This window comes from Camelus bactrianus, chromosome 16, assembly GCF_048773025.1.
Source record: "Camelus bactrianus isolate YW-2024 breed Bactrian camel chromosome 16, ASM4877302v1, whole genome shotgun sequence".
In the NCBI taxonomy this organism is placed as follows: domain Eukaryota; kingdom Metazoa; phylum Chordata; class Mammalia; order Artiodactyla; family Camelidae; genus Camelus; species Camelus bactrianus.
The window spans coordinates 55,006,298-55,027,886 of NC_133554.1; the positions used below are offsets into that span (position 1 = coordinate 55,006,298).

Genomic DNA, 21,589 nt, shown 5'->3' on the forward strand with positions numbered 1-21,589 from the left:
AAGGGCTGCCTTCTCTCGGGGCATTCCCCCTGCGCCCCTTCCTGTCTGAGGTCCCCTTCCCCTCCATGTGTCCTCCAGACCCCGCGCGGGCTGGAGGGCGAGCCCTACGAAGCTGAGGACTTTGTGTGTGACTACCACCTGGAGATGCTGAGCCTGTCTCAGGACCAGCAGAACCCCTCCTGCATCCAGTTTGATGACTCCAACTGGCAGCTCCACCTCACCTCCCTCAAGCCCCTGGGCCTCAACGTGCTGCTCAACCTGTGCAGCGCTGGCGTCACTGAGCGGCTCTGCCGGTTCTCAGACCACCTGTGCAACATCGCCCTGCAGGAGAGCCACAGCGCGGTGCTGCCCGTGCACGTGCCCTGGGGCCTCTGCGAGCTTGCCCGTCTCATCGGTATGTGGCCACCGGCCTCTTCCCAGAGGCTGGCCACCGACTCCAAACACATCGGGCCTGGGCATGGCATTGGTCAAGGGCACCACCAACCCTTAGAGCTCCTGATCATTCCCTTTAACTGCCGCTGGACAGCATTTCCTCATCTGGGAATGTAACTGTGGGATGGACAGGCGGACGGATGCAGCCCAGCCTGCCTAGGTTTCTCTCCCTACCAGGGAGGGAGGTGCAGGGGTGTGGGCTTACTTCCTGAGTTGCCGTCCCTCCTCCTACAGGCTTCACTCCTGGGGCCAAGGATCTCTTCAAGCAGGGGAACCACCTTGCCCTCTACCGCCTCCCCAGTGCCGAGACCATGAAGGAGACCTCGCTGGGGAGGCTCTCCTGTGTCACTAAGCGGCGCCCCCCACTCAGCCACATGATCAGCCTCTTCATCAAGGACACCACCACCAGTGAGCCTCCCGGGGCTCCACCTGCATCAGGCCAAACTTCCCAGGAGCTGGGCGGGGCAGGGCTCTTTTTAGGGCATCCCTTTTCAGGGACAGCTGGACTGACAAGCATTAGACTGTTCCCTGAGACCTCACACATGGCAGGGATTGGATTTGGGCACCACAGCTGGGACAGTGGTGGCCACACATGATGAGACTGTCTGGAGGGTGGGCAGCTCAGTGCCTGTGTTAGGTACCCAGCGATGTTCCCTGCAGGTTTGCTGCATGAGGCCTGGGGAGTTCCCACCCACCCTGAGAATTCCTTAGCACCCTTCTCAAGGATGGCAGTGTGTCACTGGAAGTCAGAGTGAGGGGTGGGGTGGTTTGGGGTGCTCACAGCTTGGCCTGCCTCTCCCCCCACCACCCGCAGGCACAGAACAGATGCTGTCCCATGGCACAGCTGACGTGGTCTTGGAGGCCTGCACGGACTTCTGGGATGGAGCCGACATCTACCCTCTCTCGGGTTCGGACAGGTAAGGAAGGAAGCACAAGCTGGTGGTGAGGGCAGTCAGCTCTGGAGGTCTGCCTGCCTGGCTCCCAGGCATGGGGTCATCCCAGGACCACTCACCTCACTTCTGCCCTGCTTTCCTGGCAGAAAGAAAGTGCTGGATTTCTATCAGCGAGCCTGCCTGTCTGGTTACTGCTCTGCCTTCGCCTACAAGCCCATGAGCTGTGCGCTATCCTCCCAGCTCAACGGCAAGTGCATTGAGTTAGTTCAGGCGCCCGGCCAGAGCAGCATCTTCACCATGTGCGAGCTGCCCAGCACCGTCCCCATCAAGCTGAGCGCCCGCCGTGGCAGCTGGAGCTCTGACGGTACCACGCATGCCATCCCTGGGGGCCGGGGGCAGGGAGGGCTTCTGGGGGCCTGGACTCCATTGTAGCAGAGGGGACAGCAGGCATAGCAGTGGACCTGGAACACCATAGTGGCTCTTACGGTCCAGTGATGTGGACGAGTCCCTTAGTCTTCTCATCTATAACCAGGTGCTCACGGGTTTATTGTGCCACTCCGGTGGGATGACATAGAGGTGAGCCTTTTCTTGGACAGTGATAAAGCAGCAGCATGTATAGAGCAGTAGCTGTATTCAAATCAGACAAAAGACTGGCTCACACACCTGCTGGAACAGAGAGACTCAGAGCTCCACCCACCCCTCCCCACTCGGTCAAACACACAGCCTTATGGGGTCTTATGACCCAAGAGACCATGAACTGAAGCTGTTGCTGAGGGTGGGCCCTGCCCCCTAGCCCTGGACCAGGGATTGTCACCTGACTGATGAGTACCTTTCGTTGTCTTTTCTCCCGTGTCGTGTCCGTTGGCTCCTTTATGTCTTGGCTGTGTGTATGTGTGTGTGGCTGTATGTATGTGGTCCCCCGGGGCCCGTGTGCTCATTGATTTGGGTGTGGCATCTCTGTGTGTGGCCCTGGGCTGCCTCCTGGAATCTGTCGGTTCCTGGGTGTCCTGCCTGGGCTGTGACCTGGCCGGGCTCTGTGCCTTGTGCCCCCTGAAGAAGGGATCGGGGAGGTGCTGGAGAAGGAAGACTGCATGCAGGCCCTGAGCGGCCAGATCTTCATGGGCATGGTGTCCTCCCAGTACCAGGCCCGGCTGGACATTGTGCGCCTCATTGATGGGCTGGTCAATGCCTGCATCCGCTTTGTCTACTTCTCTTTGGAGGATGAGCTCAAAAGCAAGGTGGGGGAGCTGCCTCCTCTGCGGCCACTGACCCTTTGCCCCACGGGCTTTTGGGCCCATCTGTTCATTGCCATCTGCTTTGTGCAGGTGTTTGCAGAAAAGATGGGCCTGGAGACAGGCTGGAATTGCCACATCTCCCTCACGCCCAATGGTGATGTGCCTGGCTCGGAGATCCCCCCATCCAGCCCCAGCCATGCTGGCTCCCTGCATGATGACCTGAATCAGGGTGAGGGCAAAGATTTGGTGTGGGAATGAGGTGGGGGTGGGCTGTTCCCCATCCTTGGAGCCATAGCTAGAAAGAGCTTCCATGGATTCCTTCCCAATACATACCTTCCCTTGGAAAATGGCTCCAATCTCCCTGTGGTAGCAGCAGTCGACAGGTGGGGGAGAGGAGACCTGGAGGCAGGAGGTTATATGCCATCTGCGGGGCAAGGAAAGGCCCCCAGAAGGCTGACCCTAAGGTGAGGGACAGGCTTTGTCCCCACAGTGTCCCGAGATGATGCAGAAGGTCTCCTCCTGATGGAGGAGGAAGGTCACTCAGATCTCATTAGCTTCCAGCCTACGGACAGCGACCTCCCCAGCTTCCTGGAGGACTGCAACCGGGTACGGAGGCAGGGTCCATGCCCCGAGAGTCCCGGGGGTGGTGCATGGCTGGTCCAGGGCCAAGGAGGGAGGGAGAGGGACCCTGAGGCCACTGGCATCTCTGCTTTCTCCAGGCCAAGCTGCCCCGGGGCATCCACCAAGTACGGCCCCACCTGCAGAACATTGACAACGTGCCCCTGCTAGTGCCCCTCTTCACCGACTGTACCCCTGAGAGTGAGTACTGTGGCCATGGCTACTCAGCCAGACCAGCCCTTCTGCCGAGCACTGCCAGCGCCTGGGCACCCGGTGGGCCCTGGAGGGGATGTTGGCTTCCCACGCAGGGAGCGAAGGAACCTGGCTCGGGAAGAGCTGGGGAGTCTGGTGGGCTGGAGCTGTAGGTGGCCCATTCTAGAGGGTCAGAAGTGACAATATTCATACGATGTTCATGAAATTGGGGACAGGATGGTCCCAAAGAGGGGCCCGTTTCCCCTTGTCTCTTTCTCTGTCTTGTCTCTGCCCAGCATCCCAGCTGGGGCTCTGCCTCCCTGACTCTTGTGCTCCCCCCTCTGCTCCCTTAGCCATGTGTGAGATGATCAAGATCATGCAGGAGTACGGGGAGGTGACTTGCTGCCTGGGCAGCTCTGCCAACCTGCGGAACAGCTGCCTTTTCCTCCAGAGTGACATCAGGTCAGGGTGACACCCTGCAGCCAGGGGCCAGCCTCTACCTCCCAGAGACCCCAGAGTTGGGCTGGCATAGCCCTGGGGGTGTATTCCACAACCAGTCTTGCCCTGGTTGGGACCAAGGGATCTGGGCATGGTGGGGAGAAGAGGGGGCAGGTACTTGCTCAGTCCTGTGGGAGACGGGGTCTTGGCAGAGTGCAGCTGATGGGTCCATTTGCCCCCCTACGCTGAGCAGCATTGCCCTGGATCCCCTGTACCCATCCCGCTGCTCCTGGGAGACCTTTGGCTATGCCACCAGCACCAGCATGGCCCAGGCCTCGGACGGCCTTGCTCCTCTGCAGCTCTCGGGGCAGCTTAACAGCCTGCCCTGCTCCCTGACCTTTCGCCAGGAGGAGACCATCAGCATCATCCGGCTCATCGAGCAGGTGGGGGCTCAGGCGGGCGAGGGGGCGGGGGTCAGAGTCTGCTTGGGGTGGGGAGTTGCAACCCAGGATCCACCTGGGCTCCCAAGGGTGGTTCATCTCCAGGGGATGCCCTCCCAGGCAGTTTAGTTTGCCTCCACCCCTTCCTAGCAGGAGCATCTGGGGCACCTGGCCCTTGGCTGAAGCTTGTCAGCTGTAGGGCCTGAGAGAGGCCACAATCTGTCCCTCCTGGTCCCTAGGCTCGGCACGCCACCTACGGCATTCGAAAATGCTTCCTCTTCTTGCTGCAGTGCCAGTTGACTCTCGTGGTCATCCAGGTGAGGTGGAGGCAGCATGGGTGTTGCCCCTCCATGCTGGCTTCTTCACTCAAGGGCCCACTGAGAGTCTAGGAGGCTGTATCACAGCCTAGGGGGGCCTCCAGAGCATCTGTGAAACCCTTGGGCTTTTGGAGATGACTCCATTGGCAGAGTAGTGTCCCCTCCAGCTCTATGCTCTCAGCCAGGGCGTGAGTCTCTGTCTGGGCGCAGGGCAAGGCAGCCCTGGGGCTCCCAGCATCTGACTATTTGCCAGAATCTAATCGAGCTTCCTGGCTCCTCCTGGTCCAGTTCCTCTCTTGCCTCGTCCAGCTGCCGCCAATCCTGAGTACCACCGATATCCTGTGGCTGTCCTCCTTTTGCTACCCTCTGCTCAGGTGAGAGGCCAGGCCACCCCTCCAAGCCCGGGCAGGCAGGGTTGGAATGTCACCGAGCATCCCCCTGGAGCCCAGTTCAGGAAGCCATGCTCAGTGCTTACCTCCTCTGGCACAGGAGGCCCTGGGGGAGTCTCTCCCTCTTGTCTTATCCCATTTGCCCAGCAGACTTGAGCTCACTCTCAAGACTGTCAGAAGCTTTTCCACATAAGAACTGGGGGACAGAGGGTCACAGTTGCCACCCTTCACTGAGTCTCTGCTTTTCAGCATCTCTCTGCTGGGGAAGCCACCCCATAGCTCCATCATGTCTATGGCAACGGGGAAGAACCTTCAGTCCATTCCTAAGAAGGTATGCATGGGGCGGGGCCCTGTGAGCCTGGGCCTTTCCTGAGGAATGTGAGTGCAGAGGGCGATGGGAGGATTTCATCAGAACGTCCCCAGACCAAAGGGGAGGTGGTGGCACAGAGCTGGGAAAGATCCTTGCTGCTTATCCCCCGGGCCTGCCCACTGACTAAGGACCCCGTTGAATCATGGCCACCATGGGAGTGATGGCCTCCTCCTTCCCGCAGACCCAGCACTACTTCCTGCTCTGCTTCTTGCTCAAGTTCAGCCTCACCATCAGCTCGTGCCTCATCTGCTTTGGCTTCACCCTGCAGAGCTTCTGCGACAGCTCCCGGGCCCGCAACCTCACCAACTGCTCCTCCATCATGCTGCCCAGGTGGGTCTCCCCGCCGACCCCCTCCGCCCCAGTCCACTTCCCTGGCTGGGGCCCAGAGGAGGCTGAGCCCACACTTTGCTTTGGCAGCCATGCCAACACGGCTCCAGCCTGGTTTGACGACTTCGCCAACGGGCTGCTGCCGGCTCAGAAGCTCGCCGCCGCCCTTACTGTCCTACACACTGGTGAGGGGCTCCCTGCGAGGGGCCGATGGGGGCAGGTGGGGCACCCCAGGGACAAGGCCCCGGGTGGTGGGAAGTCTGACACCTGCCACCGACCCCATTTTCTCCAGTCTTCATCTCCATCACCCACGTGCATCGCACCAAGCCCCTGTGGAGAAAGAGCCCCTTGACGAACCTCTGGTGGGCCGTGACGGTGCCCGTGGTGTGAGTCTCGCTGGGAAGGAGGGCAGGAGCAGGGAGGGGCTGCAGCAGGCCTGTAATTTGAGGCGGGGCTTGGGCCAGAGGTTGAAGGGTGCCCTGCATGAGCTACTCCTGCTGGAAGGAAATGGAAGGAAGCAAGAGACCCTGGCTGACGCCGGAATGCCACCTCCTACAGGCTGCTGGGGCAGGTAGTCCAGACGGCAGTGGACCTGCAGCTGTGGACACACACAGATAGCCACGTCCACTTTGGCCTGGAGGATGTGCCTCTGCTGACGTGGCTCCTGGGCTGCCTCTCCCTGGTCCTCGTGGTGGTCACCAATGAGATTGTGAAGCTGCATGAGATTCGGTAAGCCACCTGCCTGGTGCCCCCTCCAGGCTCAGGCATGTTCCCTGAGCCCATCACCTCCTGGGCACCGCTCCCCCACCTTCCCACTGCCCATGCCTCCCTTCTCCTTGGGTGTCCTGCCTGTCCCCTGGCCTGGGGGGTCTGGGCTACCCTGAACTTTATAATCTCCCGCCCCACCAGGGTCCGGGTCCGGTACCAGAAGCGACAGAAGCTGCAGTTTGAAACTAAGCTGGGCATGAACTCTCCCTTCTGAGCCACTGACCATGGTGGCCATAGTTGCCTTGATTCCTGAGGCTAAAACCAGGCCAATTTTTGAATCTGGAGTTTGATATCATGAATGTTTCAGAGTTTGCTCTTGTGCCCCATGGCATTGGCGGCCCCACTCCCGGTGTCAGACCCAGCTGTTGTCCTGACCCTTGGGGCTTACAGAGGATGCTGACCTGTGGCCTCGGCGCCAGGACAGTCTGGCTCTTCCTTGGGCCTTGCCAGGGGGGAGCCCCTGGACCCCTGAATGTATGACCTTGTGTGCTTAATAGAGGGGCCCTCAGCCTCCTCCGCCTGTGAGCCGCCCCCCCCGTCAGGGTCCCCTAACACAGTGCCCTCTGCTCTTGGGTCTGAGCTCCAACCTTTTGTGGAAGAGCAGTGGCAGCAGCCCTGGGGGGGTCTGAACAACTCCCTCAGCCACTGTTGAAGGCAGGGATGGTGGTCGTCCTCTGTGCTCCTCTCATCCTGTCTTTCTGGGGCAGGGGCCTGGATTTGGCCCTGAGGACCTTCCCTCCCTCCCTTTGTGGGGGAGCCTCATGCTCAGACCCGACGATGGAACAGAGCCCCAGCCTCGCCCTGGAACCTCTTCCTGTGCCTCCCCTGGCTGGCCGCGAGTCCGTCTTGGGGATACGGCCCAGGGCTCCTGTTAGCTCCCTGCCCTAGTTCTCCTGTGAGGATGTTTTTACTGGTGTATATTTTTTACTGGAAATGAGCCTTTTAGGAACGAATGTAGACTGATTTGTATTAAAACTTATAAATTGCTTAAGAAAAACCTGTGGCTGGTCCATGAGGCAGCCACTAAGGGGCCCACTCAAGGCTTGGGCCAGTGAGGGAGCCCCAATGGTGAGGAGGGGAGACGGCCCACACCTTCCTCCTTCCCACATTGGCGGGAGTGCTCAGGTCCAGCTCAGGTGCGACCCTGGGCTCAGAGGTCCACGGCACAGATCCAAACACACAGTGTGATCACGTGGAATGACACTTTCATTGGTGTTAGTTTTGGGAAGAGGTTAATGGTTACAGAACCGAGGCCCGGGCCAACCAGGTCAGGCTTCCAGACCTGAGGTGGGCAGTGGGCGCTCCTGCTGTGGTCCGAAGCCCCTCCCCCACTGCGTCCTCTCAGGCAGTTATAGATAGAATAAATTCCATTTAAAATATATGCTTTCTCTCTGCTTAAAAAATTACATTTACAGTTGAAAGAGTTTGGACTTTGGGGATCTGTTAATTCCACTGCCCCCACCCCTGCCAGCTTTGTCTCACTGAGGGCAGGCAGGGGCGGGAGCAGAGGCTGGTCTGGGCACTGCCACCGCCGCTGCGAGCAGGCCCCTGGCTGCTTATTTACATGTCCTATGTACACCTGCGGGGGACCAGGCCAGACACTCAGCCTCCTCCAGCCTGCCGGGAGCTAGGATGGCAAGGTGGGTGGCAAGAGGCCCTCAAAACAGGGACTCAAGACACGGGGGACAGAGAAAGCACCCCAAGAAGCCCTGCTACCACTTCTTTCTTCCTGGGGAGGAAGCTCTTACCAGGTCCCTGTACAAAAGGCAGGACCATCCCATCAGATTACACACTGGAGGGGGCTTTGCTAAGATGTCAGTTTCTGACAGGTCCCCTCAGCTCCCTGGGGCAGGAGCAGGGGGCAAGGGTGCTGCCTCCTGGAGCGGTGGTGCTGACAGCTGCTGGCCTGGAGCAGCCTAAGGGACCCTGCTACGGCAGCAGGAGCTGCTTCCGTGCTGGGGGAAAGGCATTGGTCGCTGCAGGTCATGGTGTGCACTGCTGAAGGCTACCAGCAGGTCCAGCTCAGTCCAGCATGGCATCCAGCTGGTTAGCCAGGGCGTCGAACATGGTGCTGATGTCATCCAGAATGTGCTTGGTGGAGGTCCCAGGAGGGCTGCAGCAGGGGAAGGACTGGGTCAGATCAGCCAGTGGTCTGCATCCTGCCAGCCCTGGGCAAGGGGGCTACTACCGAGAGCCTGGTTGGTGCAAGCACTTGGTGTACATCTTCTAATTCTCACAGCTTCCTGAAGCAGTAGGAGTTACTGTTCCCTTCCTTGCACAAACACACTGGGGCTCAGAGAGATAAGTGACTTGCCCAAACTCACATGCCTCTAAGAGGCACCAGGATTCCCTGCAGGTCAAGTCTGGGAGGCTCCAGAACCTGGGCTCCTCCCATCCCAATAGGGGCCTCCCCAGCCTGAGGATCTGCCTGCAACATGACAGCGATGTCCCCCTCCCAACATTCCTGGAACCCTGGGAAAAGGATTCAGGAGGAACTGCTCTTATGCCGCCTTCTCCACCTCCCGGCCCAGCCCCCAGCACCCCTCACCCATCTCGCTCCTCAGTGCCGATGCTCTTCTCTGCGGCCCGCAATGCAGCTGCCAAGGATGAACTGGTCTGCTCCAGTCTCTGCTGGGCCCGGCCTGGGCCCGCAGCCCCAGTGCTCTCTGGCCTTGGAGGAGGCACCGGGCGGGGGCCAAGCCGGGAAGCCAGCTTAGGGCCAGAAAATGCCAGCTGGGTACAGGCCACAGACACAGGCTTGGGGGCTGTTCCTGTGGAGACAAAAAGGGTGGCTTGTGACTCAGCTGGGCTAGACACAACCCCTGCAAACCACCCCCTCTCCCTGCAGACCCAGCCTCATACCTGCTCCGGGCACCTTGATGAGGGCAGCGGGGGGAGCCGGGGGCTCCATCTCCCCATGCCAATTGCCTGCCGAGTTTTCCGGAGCCGGGCCAGGGCAGGGAGGCACCGGGGCCTGGGTCGGGGGACTGGAACAAGGAGGGGCTGGAGCTCCTGGAGTTGGAAGGCTGCTAGGGTCAGACCGGGAAGGGCTAGGAGAAGCTGAGGGGGACTCACTGGGGGCCTGGGAGGGCAGGGGAGCAGGGGGGCTGGGCGTGGCACCAGCCACCCCAAAGGCCAGGAGTGCCGTCTGCAGCGGCTCCCTCTCCCGGCATTTGGGCCTCCGCTTAACAGTGTCTGACTCTGTGAGGTTGAAATCGAGGCCGGGTGGCACGGGTGTCTCCCGGGGTGGGGGGCCTGCCGGCTTGGGCCGCTGTTTGATAGTCAGGTTTCCCTCCTCTGCAAATGGGAGCCCTTCCCCTGAGCTGCCCCGGGACGGGGGTGTCCCCTCAGGCCCTGGCTCCTCCTCCTCCGTGTCCGATGCAGGGCCAGCTGGGGCTGGCGGGCCAGGGGGCTCTGAGGGGCCAGTAGGTTCACTCAGTGTTCGTCTCCGGGGCCCAGCAGCCCCCTCCTTGGGCCCAGGGCTTCCATCTAGTGGAGGCGGCTCCGGAGTAGGGCCAGAGACAGAGCTGAGGCGCTTGGGGGGTGGGGGTGGGGGTCCTTTGCGGCGGGCTCTAAGGGCAAAGGACTGGCTGCGGGGAGCCCCTCGGGTTGGGGTCGGGCTGGGGCTGGTCCGGGCTAGGGCGCTGCGTCCTGGTCGCCGGGTCAGGGTGGCATAACTGCCCAAGGCACTATCCACTGGCCCTTCAGCCTCCCCCTCTGCTTCCCCCTCGGCCGCACTGGGGCGGCTCAGGCTCTGGGACCGGCGCTTGGGCCGAGGGGGGTCTGGAGGAGTGGCAGGGGGCCCGGCCAAGTAGGAGAAGGCCCGAGGTGCACCAGGTGGCGGCCCTGGGGCTGGGTTGGAGAGCGAGCCCTGGGGGTACATAAAAACATAAGAGGGGGCTCCTTGGCCAGGAAGTGGGGAACAAAGCTTAGAGGGCCGCTCTGTGCCCTCTGGAAGATTCCTCTCCTGTGGGGTGTTGGTGTCTCCACCACTGGGTTGGGGGGCAGGCTGTTCCTGTGAATGACCGGACCCTCGTGAGCGTGCTCCAATGCTCTCCTGGCTAGGGGAACGGGCAGGGGGCAGGGGGAGTGGCTCAGGGCCACCCCCTGCCATGGCTGCCTGTAGCTCCGGGCTCAGCTCGCTGCCCTGAAAGGTGAGGAGGCGTGGGCCAGCTGCAGCTGGACTGTCCCCATTCTCCATCCCCTCGATGGCCATCAGTTCCGGGCCCTTGGCCAGCCGGCGGCCGCCTTCCCCTGGGACCTCGCCCTGCAGTAGGCCCCGCCGAAGCTCAGCCAGCCGCTTCACCCCCAGCATAAGCTTCTTCTGATGACCTGAGTGGGGTGGGGAGAGGCAGCAAGGTTAGCTGGTGCTGGAAAGGGTCACTCTAGTCCCTCCTGGACCCCGAAAACATTTTGGAGACCCTGGGGAGCACGTGGGGGCCCAGCCGGAAGGCCCAGGGCAGTCCTCACCCAGCTTGTTGACACCGATCTCCTGCAGCTCCTCCCAGGTGAGGTCGGCCACCAGTCCCATGGAGTCATAGCCGCTGCTCACCAGCTGCTTGTGGTACTGGGGCAGCCCCAGCGCGCACAGCCACTCCAGCAAGTCCGCCTGGAAGAGCAGCACCATCGGAGCTGGCTCCCCGGGCAGCCTCAGCCCCAAAGCCAAGAAGGCACCGCAAAGCCCCAGGTGAGGGTAGGAGCCCGTGCTGGCCGCCTACTCACTGGGATGTAGTTGGGCAGCCACTCGGCAATGCTGAGCTGGGCGATCTCTGAGGCGATCTTCTTCCTGTGCCCAGGCTTGGTCACCCCGATGGCTGTCAGGTCCTGCCACACAGAGTTGTGCCATCAGGCCCCCTTCTCTGCCCGTTGGTTTCCGAACTGCCCTCCCGTCGCGGCTCCTACCTCGGGTGTCATGCGGCTGATAGTTGGCACGTCGTAGCCGGCCTGCAGAAAGTGGGCAGTGTAGCCCTCCAGCTGGAACTCACTCAGCCAGTTATGAATGGCCTGAGCATCCTGTGGCATGGGGGGAGGGGGTGAAGTTAACAGAGCTGAGTCTGCTTGGGGAGGCCAAGATCACAGCGCAGACATCAACCCCAGCCTCCCCAGGGACCTGGTCTGAGCAGGGACTTAAGTTCACACTGAGGACCACCCCACCCCCTACCATGGGCCTATAGCCCACTCCCTAGTAGAGGTCACACCTTCCCCTCCAGCAGCTGCTCTGGCCTCACATCCTGGGTGAAGAGCTGCTCCCCAGAGCGATAGTTGGCCAGAGGGCGGTGGTTCAGACTGTCTTCAAGGAGAAAGAGAAATAGAATCAGGGTGGCAGAATAAAGGGCTGCTGAGCCTTCAGCCTCCCCACCTGCACTTCTCTTAGCCCACCCAGGTCCCAGTCACCCTTCCTACCTGCCAGGGATGGAGGGTGCAGTCCTGGCAGCACCTGGTCCTCTCCGGCAGAGGGCAGCGGCTGGAGACAAGGAAGGAGCTGACTCAGCGTTTGAGGGACTGCAGAAGCAGGGAGGGACTGGCCCTGGCCCCAACGCCCCCTCCCTCCTACCTGGGCGTTCTCAATAAGGAGGCTGGTGCTGTGGCCATTGGTGCCCTCGGAACTTTGCCCACTGCCGGCACTGCGGATGCTGCCCACACTGCCCTCACTGCCCACACTGTTCCTGTCACCTGCTGCAGGGGGCAGAAGCAAAGGGGTCAGAGCCTCAGCTGGCCCTACCCGAACAGCTGACTGGCAGCTTGCCAAAGCCAGATGCCCACCCTGGTGCCCAGCACTGCCCCTGGGGAGGATGTACCTGGGCTGTCTGGGCTGAGGCCCACCCGAGGCAGCTGGCCATAGGTAACAGGGTGCAGGGGGTCATCAACAGGGGGCTGTGGTGTCCGGGAGAAGCCTGGGCGCAGAGGGGTGGGCGCCAAAGGAAGGCGGGGTGCAAGCACACCCACCCGCTTGCTGACCACTTCGACAATGCCCGGGGGAAAGTAGCCCACGCGGTCCGTGCCCCTCTGGCTCTCGTGGATGTGGCCCTTCCAGCGGCCGTCAGGATGCTGCTCAAGAACCTGTGGCAGTTTGAGGCAGGGAATGATGACAATGGTAACTTCCTGCACCTGTGGTCCAGATCCTCTCCTCCCTCCAAGGAGGCGGTCTCTGATGCCCAAGCCGGCCCACAGTTCTGCTGCTGCTGCCAGCATCCCGCTCAGTCCCCTGTGTGCCTCCAGGGCATACATACAAGTAAGAGTCCTGGATTCAAATCCTAGCTCCACCTCTTGCTAGCTTGAGACTCTAGACAAATTTCTTTAATTCTCTAAGTCTCAATTTTGTCAACTCTAAAAAGGAAATGGTGAGAGTGCCTATTTTACATGGGTTGGGAAGAATTCAATGAGACAGCACACATAAAGACCTTAATACAGAGCTCGATCCACAGTAGGTACCCAAGTAAGTGACAGCAATCATTTGAGCTCACAAAGGAATGCCTGCACTGGGTCCTCACCGTGATGACGTCACCTGCCCGGACATTGAGAGCAGTGGGATCGTGGATGTTCCAGAAATCCTTGAGTGCTCGGACCTTCAGGATCCCAGAGGCCTCTAAGAGAAGGAGGAGGACAGATGTCATCTGGGGGTCTTTAGATTATCTTTCCACTCTTCCAGGCCCCTCATGACCCTCCCCCAGGTCCCTGCCTCATCATCCTGCAGCATCCCCCGACCAGCCGTGGGCCCAGGAGTGTGGCATCCACTCCTTGTCCACTTCTAGTACCCTCTGGAGTGGCTCCAGACCCCTTGGGCTAGGTCTCCCAAGCACACTTACCCCGAAGTAGCTGCTTGATTTCCCGGCTGGCCTGGGAGGTGGTGAACTGATTCACGATGTCCAGTGCCGTCTGGTTATACGTGTTCCGAATGTTCACATCCACCCCACCCTGGGTGCACAGTGCGGTGTGAGCATGTGACACCTGCTTTGTCATGTCTCCTAATCCTAAGGACTACCCAGGAGGAAGCTACTATTTTCAGAGTTTACAGATGAGGAAATGGAAGCACAGAGATGGGGTTAAGGACAAGCTCAAGGTCACTCAGCTAGTAAGAGGTAGACTGGGGCTCGAACCAGGTCTGTCTGCTCTCCAGCCACTTGGCCCCACCTAAACCAAACACCACACTGGTGGTGGAGACCCCCTCCTGCACCTCTCCAGCTGGGCGTGGACCTGGCATCTGGTGGGGATCCGTGTACACCTGTGGGGAGACCAGGTGCCCACACCCACCTCCAGGAGGAGCCGCACCACCTCGGTCTTGCCGTATAGTGCAGCCTCGTGGAGAGCAGTGCCTGTCTTGGTCTGGCGGTTGATCTCAATCCCAGCTCTTAGGAGCTGCCTGTGGAGGGCAGGGTGAGTTATGGGTTGGGGTGGGTGTGGGGACAGGAGAGGAAGCCAATTGCTTGGGGCCGGGAGAGCAATCCAGAGCAAGGGTGAAGAGGGCAGAAGGGCAGGGCACTGAAGGGACATCACCAGTCCCACAGGAAGAGGATGAGGAAGTGGGGGGGCCCCGGTGGGTACCTGATGACCTCTCTGTGGCCATTCTTGGCAGCCAAGTGCAGGGGTGTGGTATAGTTGGGGTCACATGGGTCCTTGGCCTCCCCTTCCAGCAGCGCCACACATAAGTGGCTGTTCAGTAACAGCTGGGCCACCTGTGGCAACTGGCACTCAGGCAAGGCATCCTCCTAAGACCCCACAAAAGCCCAGATCCCAGTATCACAAGGGCAGCAGGCCTCACCTTTAGCCGTCCAAATTCGCAGGCCAGGTCCAAGGGCGTCTTCTTGGCCTTGTTGACCAAGCACGGGTTGGACTGATGCTGGAGGAGCATTTCTGACTGGGGTGGGGGCAGCCGAGTGAGGGGTCTGGCCTGGCCAGCCCCCTGCACAAGCCCCTGCCCCCGTCTCAGTGCCCCTGTAGGCAGGCAGGTGCACATACCACTTCATAGTGTCCATACTGGGCAGCCAGGTGCAGAGGGATCTGTCCATCCAGTGAGGCAGCATTCACGGCCGCAGAGGCCCGCAGCAGCAGCCTCACGGGTTCCAGCCGGCCCTGCCAGGCCGCGTAGTGCAGCGGGCGCATGCCTGCAGCGGGGAAGGGGTTCTGAGGGAGGTCCCAGGATGGCGTGGGGTCAGGGGAGGGAGCTGAGCAGTCTGGAGCCACCCCAGCTGGAGGGGAGACAGACCCAACAATGCTGGCTTCACCGGGGTTTGGTCAGGTAGAGGTCTGGCTGTATGAGGCTGAAGCCAGAATCCCACTGAGCCTGCCACAAATGATCTGGTGACATCATGACGGTGATGTAACCTCAACCTCCTCATCTGGATAATGGGATGTCAGTACCACCCACTACCCCAGAGGCTGTGAAGACTGAAGCGGTAAAGCATTTGCAAGCTCAGAGAAGCTACGCCAACATCTATGAGCACTGCAACGATGTAACAGGGGCAAACTGACCACAGGGTCTGGGTAGGGGGTGCCCTGGGGCCTCACCATTGCTGTCCTTGATGTCAACGGTGGCCTGAGCCTCCAGCAGCAGGGCTATGAGCTCCAGGCTACCCCCCAGGGCGGCGTGGTGGAGAGCAGAGAATCTGGATATAAGGTGGGGGGTCTTGGTGTGAGGCCCCCACCCCCCAGATCTTGGTCTTCCAAAGCAGACCCATCCTGGGGGCTGGCAGGGATGAGCTGCTTGCCCACTGTGCCCTGTACCCCCACTCTGCCAGCCCTGCCGTGGGAGCGCAGAGCAGCCGGGCTGCAGCATGAAAGGGCTCAGTGTCTGGGCTGAGAGGCCTGTTTGTCTGGCCTCCCCCACAGCCGGCCCAGGGGAGGGGGCTGTGGGAGCAGGAGCCTGAGGGCTCCTACCCTCCAGGGAGAAAAGGGGGCCCAGCAGGAATCTGACCCAAAGAGGCCCCTCATAGAGGCACCAGAGCCCACTCCCCTTACGAAGGGAGAGCTCCATGGGCAGGTGGGTGGGCAGGGCCCAGAGCTATCCACAAACACACTTCAAGGGCCACGTTTGAGAGGGGAAGAGACTCTAGGCCCCGGGTCTTTCCCCTCCCCGCCCCCACCCCCCTGCTCTCTCTAGAGGGACAAGAGCTCCCACTCACCCGTCAGCATCCTGGTAGTTGACGTTGAGTCTCTTCGTGGAGCCAAGGAGCTCTGGGGGTCAGAGCGGGAAGCATCAGGGCACCCTCGAATGATCCACCCTTACCCAAACCTAACCCAATGCACCCTCCCCACCCACCTCCCAACTCCAGCTGACCTCTTGGAGTGCAGAAAAGCACCTGCCCCATGGCCCTTTAGCCGGCCTGTCCCCAGGGCTCTCGACCCTGACCCAGCTGCTCCAGGGTACCAAGTGCAGGGAGCTGCTGCAGTAGTGGCCTGGCTTCCCCAGGCCCCCAGGCCCGCTTGTTTATAGAGTCAAAGGGGGCGGAGATGGGGGGGGAGGACTGGCATGCCATGCCCTCAATGGACAGGCCCACGAGCACATGGTTAGCATTCCTGCCTGAAGGGCCAAGGAGCAAGTCTCATTGTCCCACGGGGGCTGGGACACGAGTGGGCTGGGAGAGAAAGGAGGGGGGACCAGATGCTCTAGAGTAGAGGGCAAGTGCCAGGGCTGGACTGAAAGGCACACTGCCCGGCCCTGGGGCATCCCTGAGTGGGAGAATGGTGGGGAAGGTGGTGTCACACAGACCTCCACCGTGCCTGGGCTCTGCCACGTAATAGGTGTGTGTTCCTGGGCAAGTCAGGAACTTGGTTCCGTGCTCTCTTAGGTTCCGTGCTCATCTGTAAAATGGGCTGATCCCAGAACCTGCTCACAGGGGTGTGTACACAATGCCTGACCCTTGTCAGCATGCAAAAGATGGGAGCTATCCACGCTTACACATCAGCCATTACCACCAAGATGCTGGCCTCCAGCAAAAGCTGGTACAGACCCTCCCACTGGCCCCTGTCAGGGGAGTAACTGCTGACTCTGCACCCATAGGCTCCTAGCAGAGAGGTCCACACCCTGGGGCAGGGGACTCTTGCTGAGTGGTGGCAAGAAAAGCCAGGAGCATGGGTAGGATGCTGGTTCATACCCCTCTCGGGGGCAGGGACAGGATTCATGCAGGTGTGCTCCATGCGTGAGCCAGGGAACGGGAGGGGGCGGCCCTTGATGAGTGCTGGGGAGGGGAAGGAGAATGCCTATCACTGGCGGCCCCTGCCTCCTACTGGAACCCACCCCTGCTGGGAAGGAGGAGGCCTGGCTCAACCCGGCTGGGCAGGGTGCCAAGCATGCTGGTCCAGGCCTGCCCCCCAGGCCCTCGTGGGCCCCTGAATACCCCAGCAAGACAGGGCCTCATTCCAATAGGGAGGGAACAACCCTGCAGTGAGGAGCCTAGGATGGGGAGAGAGGGGACAGCTACATTTAGGGCTGAGCCGAATGACGCTACATCAAAAAGGAAAACACAGAGCCAAGGAGTGATGGAAGAGGTGAGAGGGTGGGGGCTGCGGGAAAGAAACACAGGCCTCCCAGCTTTCCTGGAGCCCCCCTTGGAAAGTGCTTGTCACACAGAACCATTCAGGGCAGTGGAAAGAACTGGGGCCCTAGAAGCAGGAAGTGCGTGGTTCAAATTCTTCTCCCTCTTATTGGCTGTGTGACGTTGGCCAGCCATGGTACCTTTCTGAGCCTCAGGGAAGACAACAAGGTCAAGCAGGGAAGAGACACAGAAAGTCCTTCCACCTGCTGGGACAGTCTGGGATGGGGCAGCTTGATGGTGAGATGCGGCCCCTCAAAGGAGTGGCAGGACAACGTGACAGGAGGGACAGGAACAGGGGCTGGGTGGCTCTGTTCTTTCCAGAACAATGGCCGGAAAGGCGGTTGGGGAGAGGCTCCGAGTGACTGAGCTGGGGACCTTGGGAGGGTGGAGGGTCCTGGTTCCTGGCAGTGGCTCCAGGCACTTCCTTTGCAGCTCGACCTTCTTTCCAGGCCTGGCTCTGGGGGTGGAAGGGTCGCTCCTGATTTAGGCTCGGGCAGAGGATATGAGCTCAGCGGGCCACCCCCAGTCCACTCCATTTCCTCTGGCCAGAGAAGGAGAAGGCTCAGAAAAGGGAGTAGGGGAGGGAGGGAGGGAGGGCAGAGGCAAGGCCAGGGCAACTGTACCCCTCTCCTCCCAGCCACCTGCTTCCTGAAGAAGAACTAGGTAGGCAGGGAAAGCTGGCCCCCTGTGACCAGATATCAGATGGAGTAGGTTGAGGGAGCACCTCTCTTTGGACAGCCAGAAAGCTCTAGCCACCACCCAGAGGGGAATAGGGGAGCCCTGACACCTCCCTTCCGGCAGTTTCCTTTGCCTTTCTGAGTATGGAGCCAGAGTATTCTGAGAACTACTTTAGAATCACCAGAAGAACTTTCTGTGATGATTCTATAATTCTACGGGAGACCAGGGAGCCTGCACTTTCAGAACAAGCCCTAGGTAATTCTGATGGGCAGCCCAGTATGGAAGCACAGGGCAGAGGGCATGGGGTTGTCTTTGATCTGCCCCACAATGGCTGTGTGATCTTGGGCAAGACACTAACCCTCTCTGAGTGTCAGTTCCCTTATCTGTAAAGTGTATGTAGAAATATCCATCTCACAGGGAATTGAAGGGATTACAATATTTCATAAACTGAAGGGGCTGCAAATGTCACCTTGTGATCTCCTTTTTGCCACCAGCTTTCCCAGCTTCTCAGAGGACTGGGGACCCCACAAGGAGTCCCAGGACCCTATCACTCTGTGCCTGTGCCTCTACTCTGCGCAAATCCCCTGGGGGCTGGGGTAAGGGTCCTCTTCACCACAGACATTTCCCCCTTGGGCACAGGGGACCTTCCTGGAGCCTAGGAGCCTGGCTGCAAGGTTCCTGCCACCAGCCTCCAGACCCCAATCGCTTGCCCTCCTGAGGGCCTCACTCTGAGGCCCCAAGGCCTTGAGGCCAGAAGCAGCTCAACCAAGCCTCCACTGGCAGGTTGCCAAAAACAACACAGAGGTGGGGGGAGGAGGGGTAGTGGTTCCTACTCTTGAGCCTCTAGGGCCCTCCTGGACCCCCCCTTGGCACCTTTCCCCAAACGAGCTCACCCTGCACCCATTTCCCCAGGACACAGAGAGCACCCCCCACAGCTCCATCTCGTTATACCCTGGGTGTCCTGCCCTGCTGTGCAAGTGGGTACACATGGGCACAACTCCCAGGCCCTTAAAATTCTTCCTTCTGGCACCCAATACTCCCAGGTGTGAGTGGGGATAATTAGATGTCTTCAGGTAGCCTGGGGGACTCCTTCCTGTGCACAAGGCCAAGGTCTGTCTTGGGTCTAGAACCCCAGCACTCTGGAAGGACTCGCTCTTCTCCAGCCCGTTTGGTGGCAGGAGCCATCTGCCCCTGCTGGTCTAGGAACTCAAGGGGACAAGTTCACTGTCCTCTTGGGACAGTCCAGAGAGCTTGTCTGAAGCCCAGAGGTCCACTCTCCTGGGGGGAGGTCTCACTGCAGAGGTGCTCAAGAGATGGGGCTCAGGTTTGGCCACCTGGGCACGAAGCCCCCACAACTCTGTCAAGACTAGTGACCTGAGGCTGTGGAGAAACCTTCAGAAAGTTAACTTTGGCCACACCCCTCCAGGGGACAAAGGCAGATAAGTCAGGGGGAAAGGGGACTTTTAGTTAAGTGGCTGGATAATGTTGAACTTTGTTTTAAGCAGAATTCTCTTTTAAAAGAAATCTTACAGATACCTGCATTAAGCTGACAAAAGAGCAGAGATGTGCTGGTTGAACTGGGAGGTGGGGATGGGGATGAAACTCTACGTATTCAGTCTTTCCCCACCCATTGCCAAAAATCCCCTAGCTCCAAAGAACACACCGGAAAAACCACCTGCTAAAGACAACTCCATGAGGGCAGGAATTTCGGTTTGTTTTGTTGATTGCTGTGGCTCAGTGCTTAGAACCGAGCCTGGCACACAATAGACACTCAAAAAAATTTGAATGGATGTTCTTCAATCCTTTGACTTTACAGATGGGGAAACTGAAGCCCAGAGAAGTTAAGTGATTTGCCTAAGGAGACACAGCAAGGAGACACAATTTCTTCTCTGGCTCTCCCACACAGAGACATGCCTTATACAGAAAAAGGCAGTCTTCCCACCCCAAGTCTCCAGATCAGAGTGACCCCTGTCCCAGACCTCTCTATATCCTGGCAATCAGGGGAGAGTCTCAGCTGGACAGTCACCCCACCAAGTACTCACTTGTCTTTGCAGCCTTGACTTTGGCAACCAGTTTCTGCACACCAGTCACATCTCCATTCTTGACAGCAAGGATCAGGTCCTGTTCGCGACCCATCCTGGTCCCTGGGCTGGGCTGTGGGCTCAGGAATCCAGGGTAGAGGCGGGAAACTGGTCTAAGCTGAGGCGTCAGGATGCCATCCCTTGGCCCTTTGGAGGGCCAGGCATCCAGGGGAAGCGTGTCTGGTGTCCCAGGCAGTGGATTTCTTTTTAGGTGCTGACGAGTACTCCTTCAAGGTGCTTCGTGAGCTGCCGCCACAAGCCAGAAAGCTGATCTCTGAGGGGGTGGAGGCTGTGTGGAAATCTGGACGGATATCAGCTTGCAGCTTCTGACAGTCCTGGGATGGGCCGGGACTGGGTATACCAATCTTCCCAATGTGGCTCTGAAGCACCAGTGCCCACCTGGAGAGCAGCCAGCATTCCCTCAGGCCTCAGGCAGCAGTGGTGGACAGGTCTCAGGAGTCTGGAAAAGGTCCACTGAAGGTATGCTGAAGACTGTGCCAGAGCCTGGAAAGGTCCCAGAAGCAGGGCTCAGAGAACGAACAGAGCAGGGCCTCCAGGGAGCCCCCAAATCACCCCAGCTGCCCTTCTGAGTCAAGGGAGGCGCTGAGCCGCTCAAAGAGGGGAGGGAACCACCATGCATGAGAGGAGTATTTGGAGGGGGGGAGGTGGTGTTTCGGGAGGGGGAGGCTGAGTCACTGAGGCCCCGGGGCACCTGGCAGCACCTCAACCTGGGGCAGGAGGGGCCCTGGCAGCAGGACACACTGGGGCAGGCGGGGCCAGCAGCCTGTTCTCCACAGCCCAAGGCTCTGACACCCACCGACAACTGGTGGGCCAGAAGGTGGGGCCTGGGAGGGTCAGGCATAGGCAGATGGGCAGGGGTCACTCCCTGTGGAAGGTGCCTGCCCCCAGGCTCCTCCCTATCTAAGCTTTGCTCTAATATCTGGATGCCCTAGCCCCAGGGCTCTTTATGAATTCAGAGGGTGGAGTGGGGAGCTACGGCCCCCCATCTCTGGCGGCAGCTCTGCTGGCAGGACAGGGAGGCTTTACAGCACCTGTTGCTGACCCATCCTCACCCCTTGTGCAAGATGGGGAAGCAGGTGGGCAGAGAAGAGAGACAAGAGCCGGGGCATTACTGGTAAAAGGGGCTGCCTGGCTCCCCAAGCTTGAATCTGAGGCCCAGAGCCCCGGCTTCACTTTAGGAAAGCTTACAGGCAGTTTCTCAGTGGCGGCGAATTTGTTGCCCGAGTCCTGTGGCATGAGAGCCATGCAGGCCTGGGGCCCTGGCTGGGGTCCCCTTACTCCCAAAACGTCCCAAGCCCAACCCAGATGGCACTCCAGATCAAGGCCCAAGGCAGACACTGGGGGAGGGCGCCCCTGGCAGTGCCTGGGGTCGGGCTGGCTCCCCCGCCCCGTGGAATGCCAGTCCAGCGCGGCGCAACCCCCCAATCCAGCCCAATCCAGGCCGACCCGGGAACAAAGCAGCAGGAGGGACCGGGAGGGCCAAGCGCCGGAGGGATTGATGCGGGAGGACGGAATAGGGGCGCGAGGAGGACAGAAGAAGCCGACAGATGAAGGAGCCCGCCGAACCCGCAAGAAAAGTTAGTTTGTGTCTGCCCTCAAGGGTGCTGACCCCCAGCTCAGGCCCCGCAGTCTCACCTCTCCCAGCCGCCCCTCCGGGGGTCCAGCTGGTCCTGCTTGGTCCCTGGCACTTGGACGGTGGCTCCCACTGCCCCCTTAGCCCTTTTCTCCTCCTTCTCCTCCTTTTCCAAGGCCGGCTCGGCGCCTCCCGCAGGAAATCCCGCCCCTCCCCCCTCCCTCCCGCCGGATCGGGAGCGGAGGGACCGTCCCGGCCGCGCAGTCGGACTGTCAGTCAGTGCTT

General features: G+C 60.1%; 2 protein-coding genes across 8 annotated transcripts in view; one reads left to right on the forward strand and one right to left on the reverse strand.

Moving 5' to 3' along the window:
* The window catches only part of TMEM94 (transmembrane protein 94), a 34,307-nt gene extending 26,507 nt beyond the window's left edge, over positions 1–7,800 (forward strand). For 3 of the 7 annotated variants that reach the window (XM_074343676.1, XM_074343672.1, XM_074343675.1), the window contains 18 exons: positions 79–394; positions 667–840; positions 1,247–1,349; positions 1,472–1,689; positions 2,382–2,563; positions 2,651–2,789; positions 3,051–3,166; positions 3,280–3,379; positions 3,724–3,832; positions 4,062–4,251; positions 4,488–4,565; positions 4,854–4,939; positions 5,204–5,285; positions 5,506–5,654; positions 5,742–5,836; positions 5,944–6,037; positions 6,210–6,380; positions 6,561–7,800. In XM_074343676.1, the coding sequence (XP_074199777.1) occupies positions 79–394; positions 667–840; positions 1,247–1,349; positions 1,472–1,689; positions 2,382–2,563; positions 2,651–2,789; positions 3,051–3,166; positions 3,280–3,379; positions 3,724–3,832; positions 4,062–4,251; positions 4,488–4,565; positions 4,854–4,939; positions 5,204–5,285; positions 5,506–5,654; positions 5,742–5,836; positions 5,944–6,037; positions 6,210–6,380; positions 6,561–6,633 (2,475 nt within the window). In that variant the 3' untranslated portion in view covers positions 6,634–7,800. The remainder of the gene's footprint in view (positions 1–78; positions 395–666; positions 841–1,246; positions 1,350–1,471; positions 1,690–2,381; positions 2,564–2,650; positions 2,790–3,050; positions 3,167–3,279; positions 3,380–3,723; positions 3,833–4,061; positions 4,252–4,487; positions 4,566–4,853; positions 4,940–5,203; positions 5,286–5,505; positions 5,655–5,741; positions 5,837–5,943; positions 6,038–6,209; positions 6,381–6,560) is intronic. The other 4 variants (XM_074343677.1, XM_074343673.1, XM_074343678.1 and 1 more) reach the window with 2 other exon arrangements.
* CASKIN2 (CASK interacting protein 2) lies at positions 7,608–21,514 on the reverse strand. Its single transcript, XM_010950771.3, has 20 exons — positions 21,367–21,514; positions 19,672–20,214; positions 15,539–15,590; positions 14,925–15,022; positions 14,376–14,521; positions 14,179–14,274; positions 13,962–14,092; positions 13,671–13,779; positions 13,226–13,334; positions 12,911–13,005; positions 12,218–12,479; positions 11,974–12,095; positions 11,823–11,883; positions 11,618–11,709; positions 11,322–11,432; positions 11,142–11,243; positions 10,890–11,028; positions 9,282–10,751; positions 8,968–9,190; positions 7,608–8,532 (listed from the first exon to the last, which is right to left on the reverse strand). The coding sequence occupies exons 2-20, from the start codon at positions 19,763–19,765 to the stop codon at positions 8,442–8,444; spliced, it is 3,603 nt and encodes a 1,200-aa protein (XP_010949073.2). The 5' UTR covers positions 19,766–20,214; positions 21,367–21,514; the 3' UTR covers positions 7,608–8,441.
* Between the last annotated feature and the right edge of the window lie 75 nt (positions 21,515–21,589).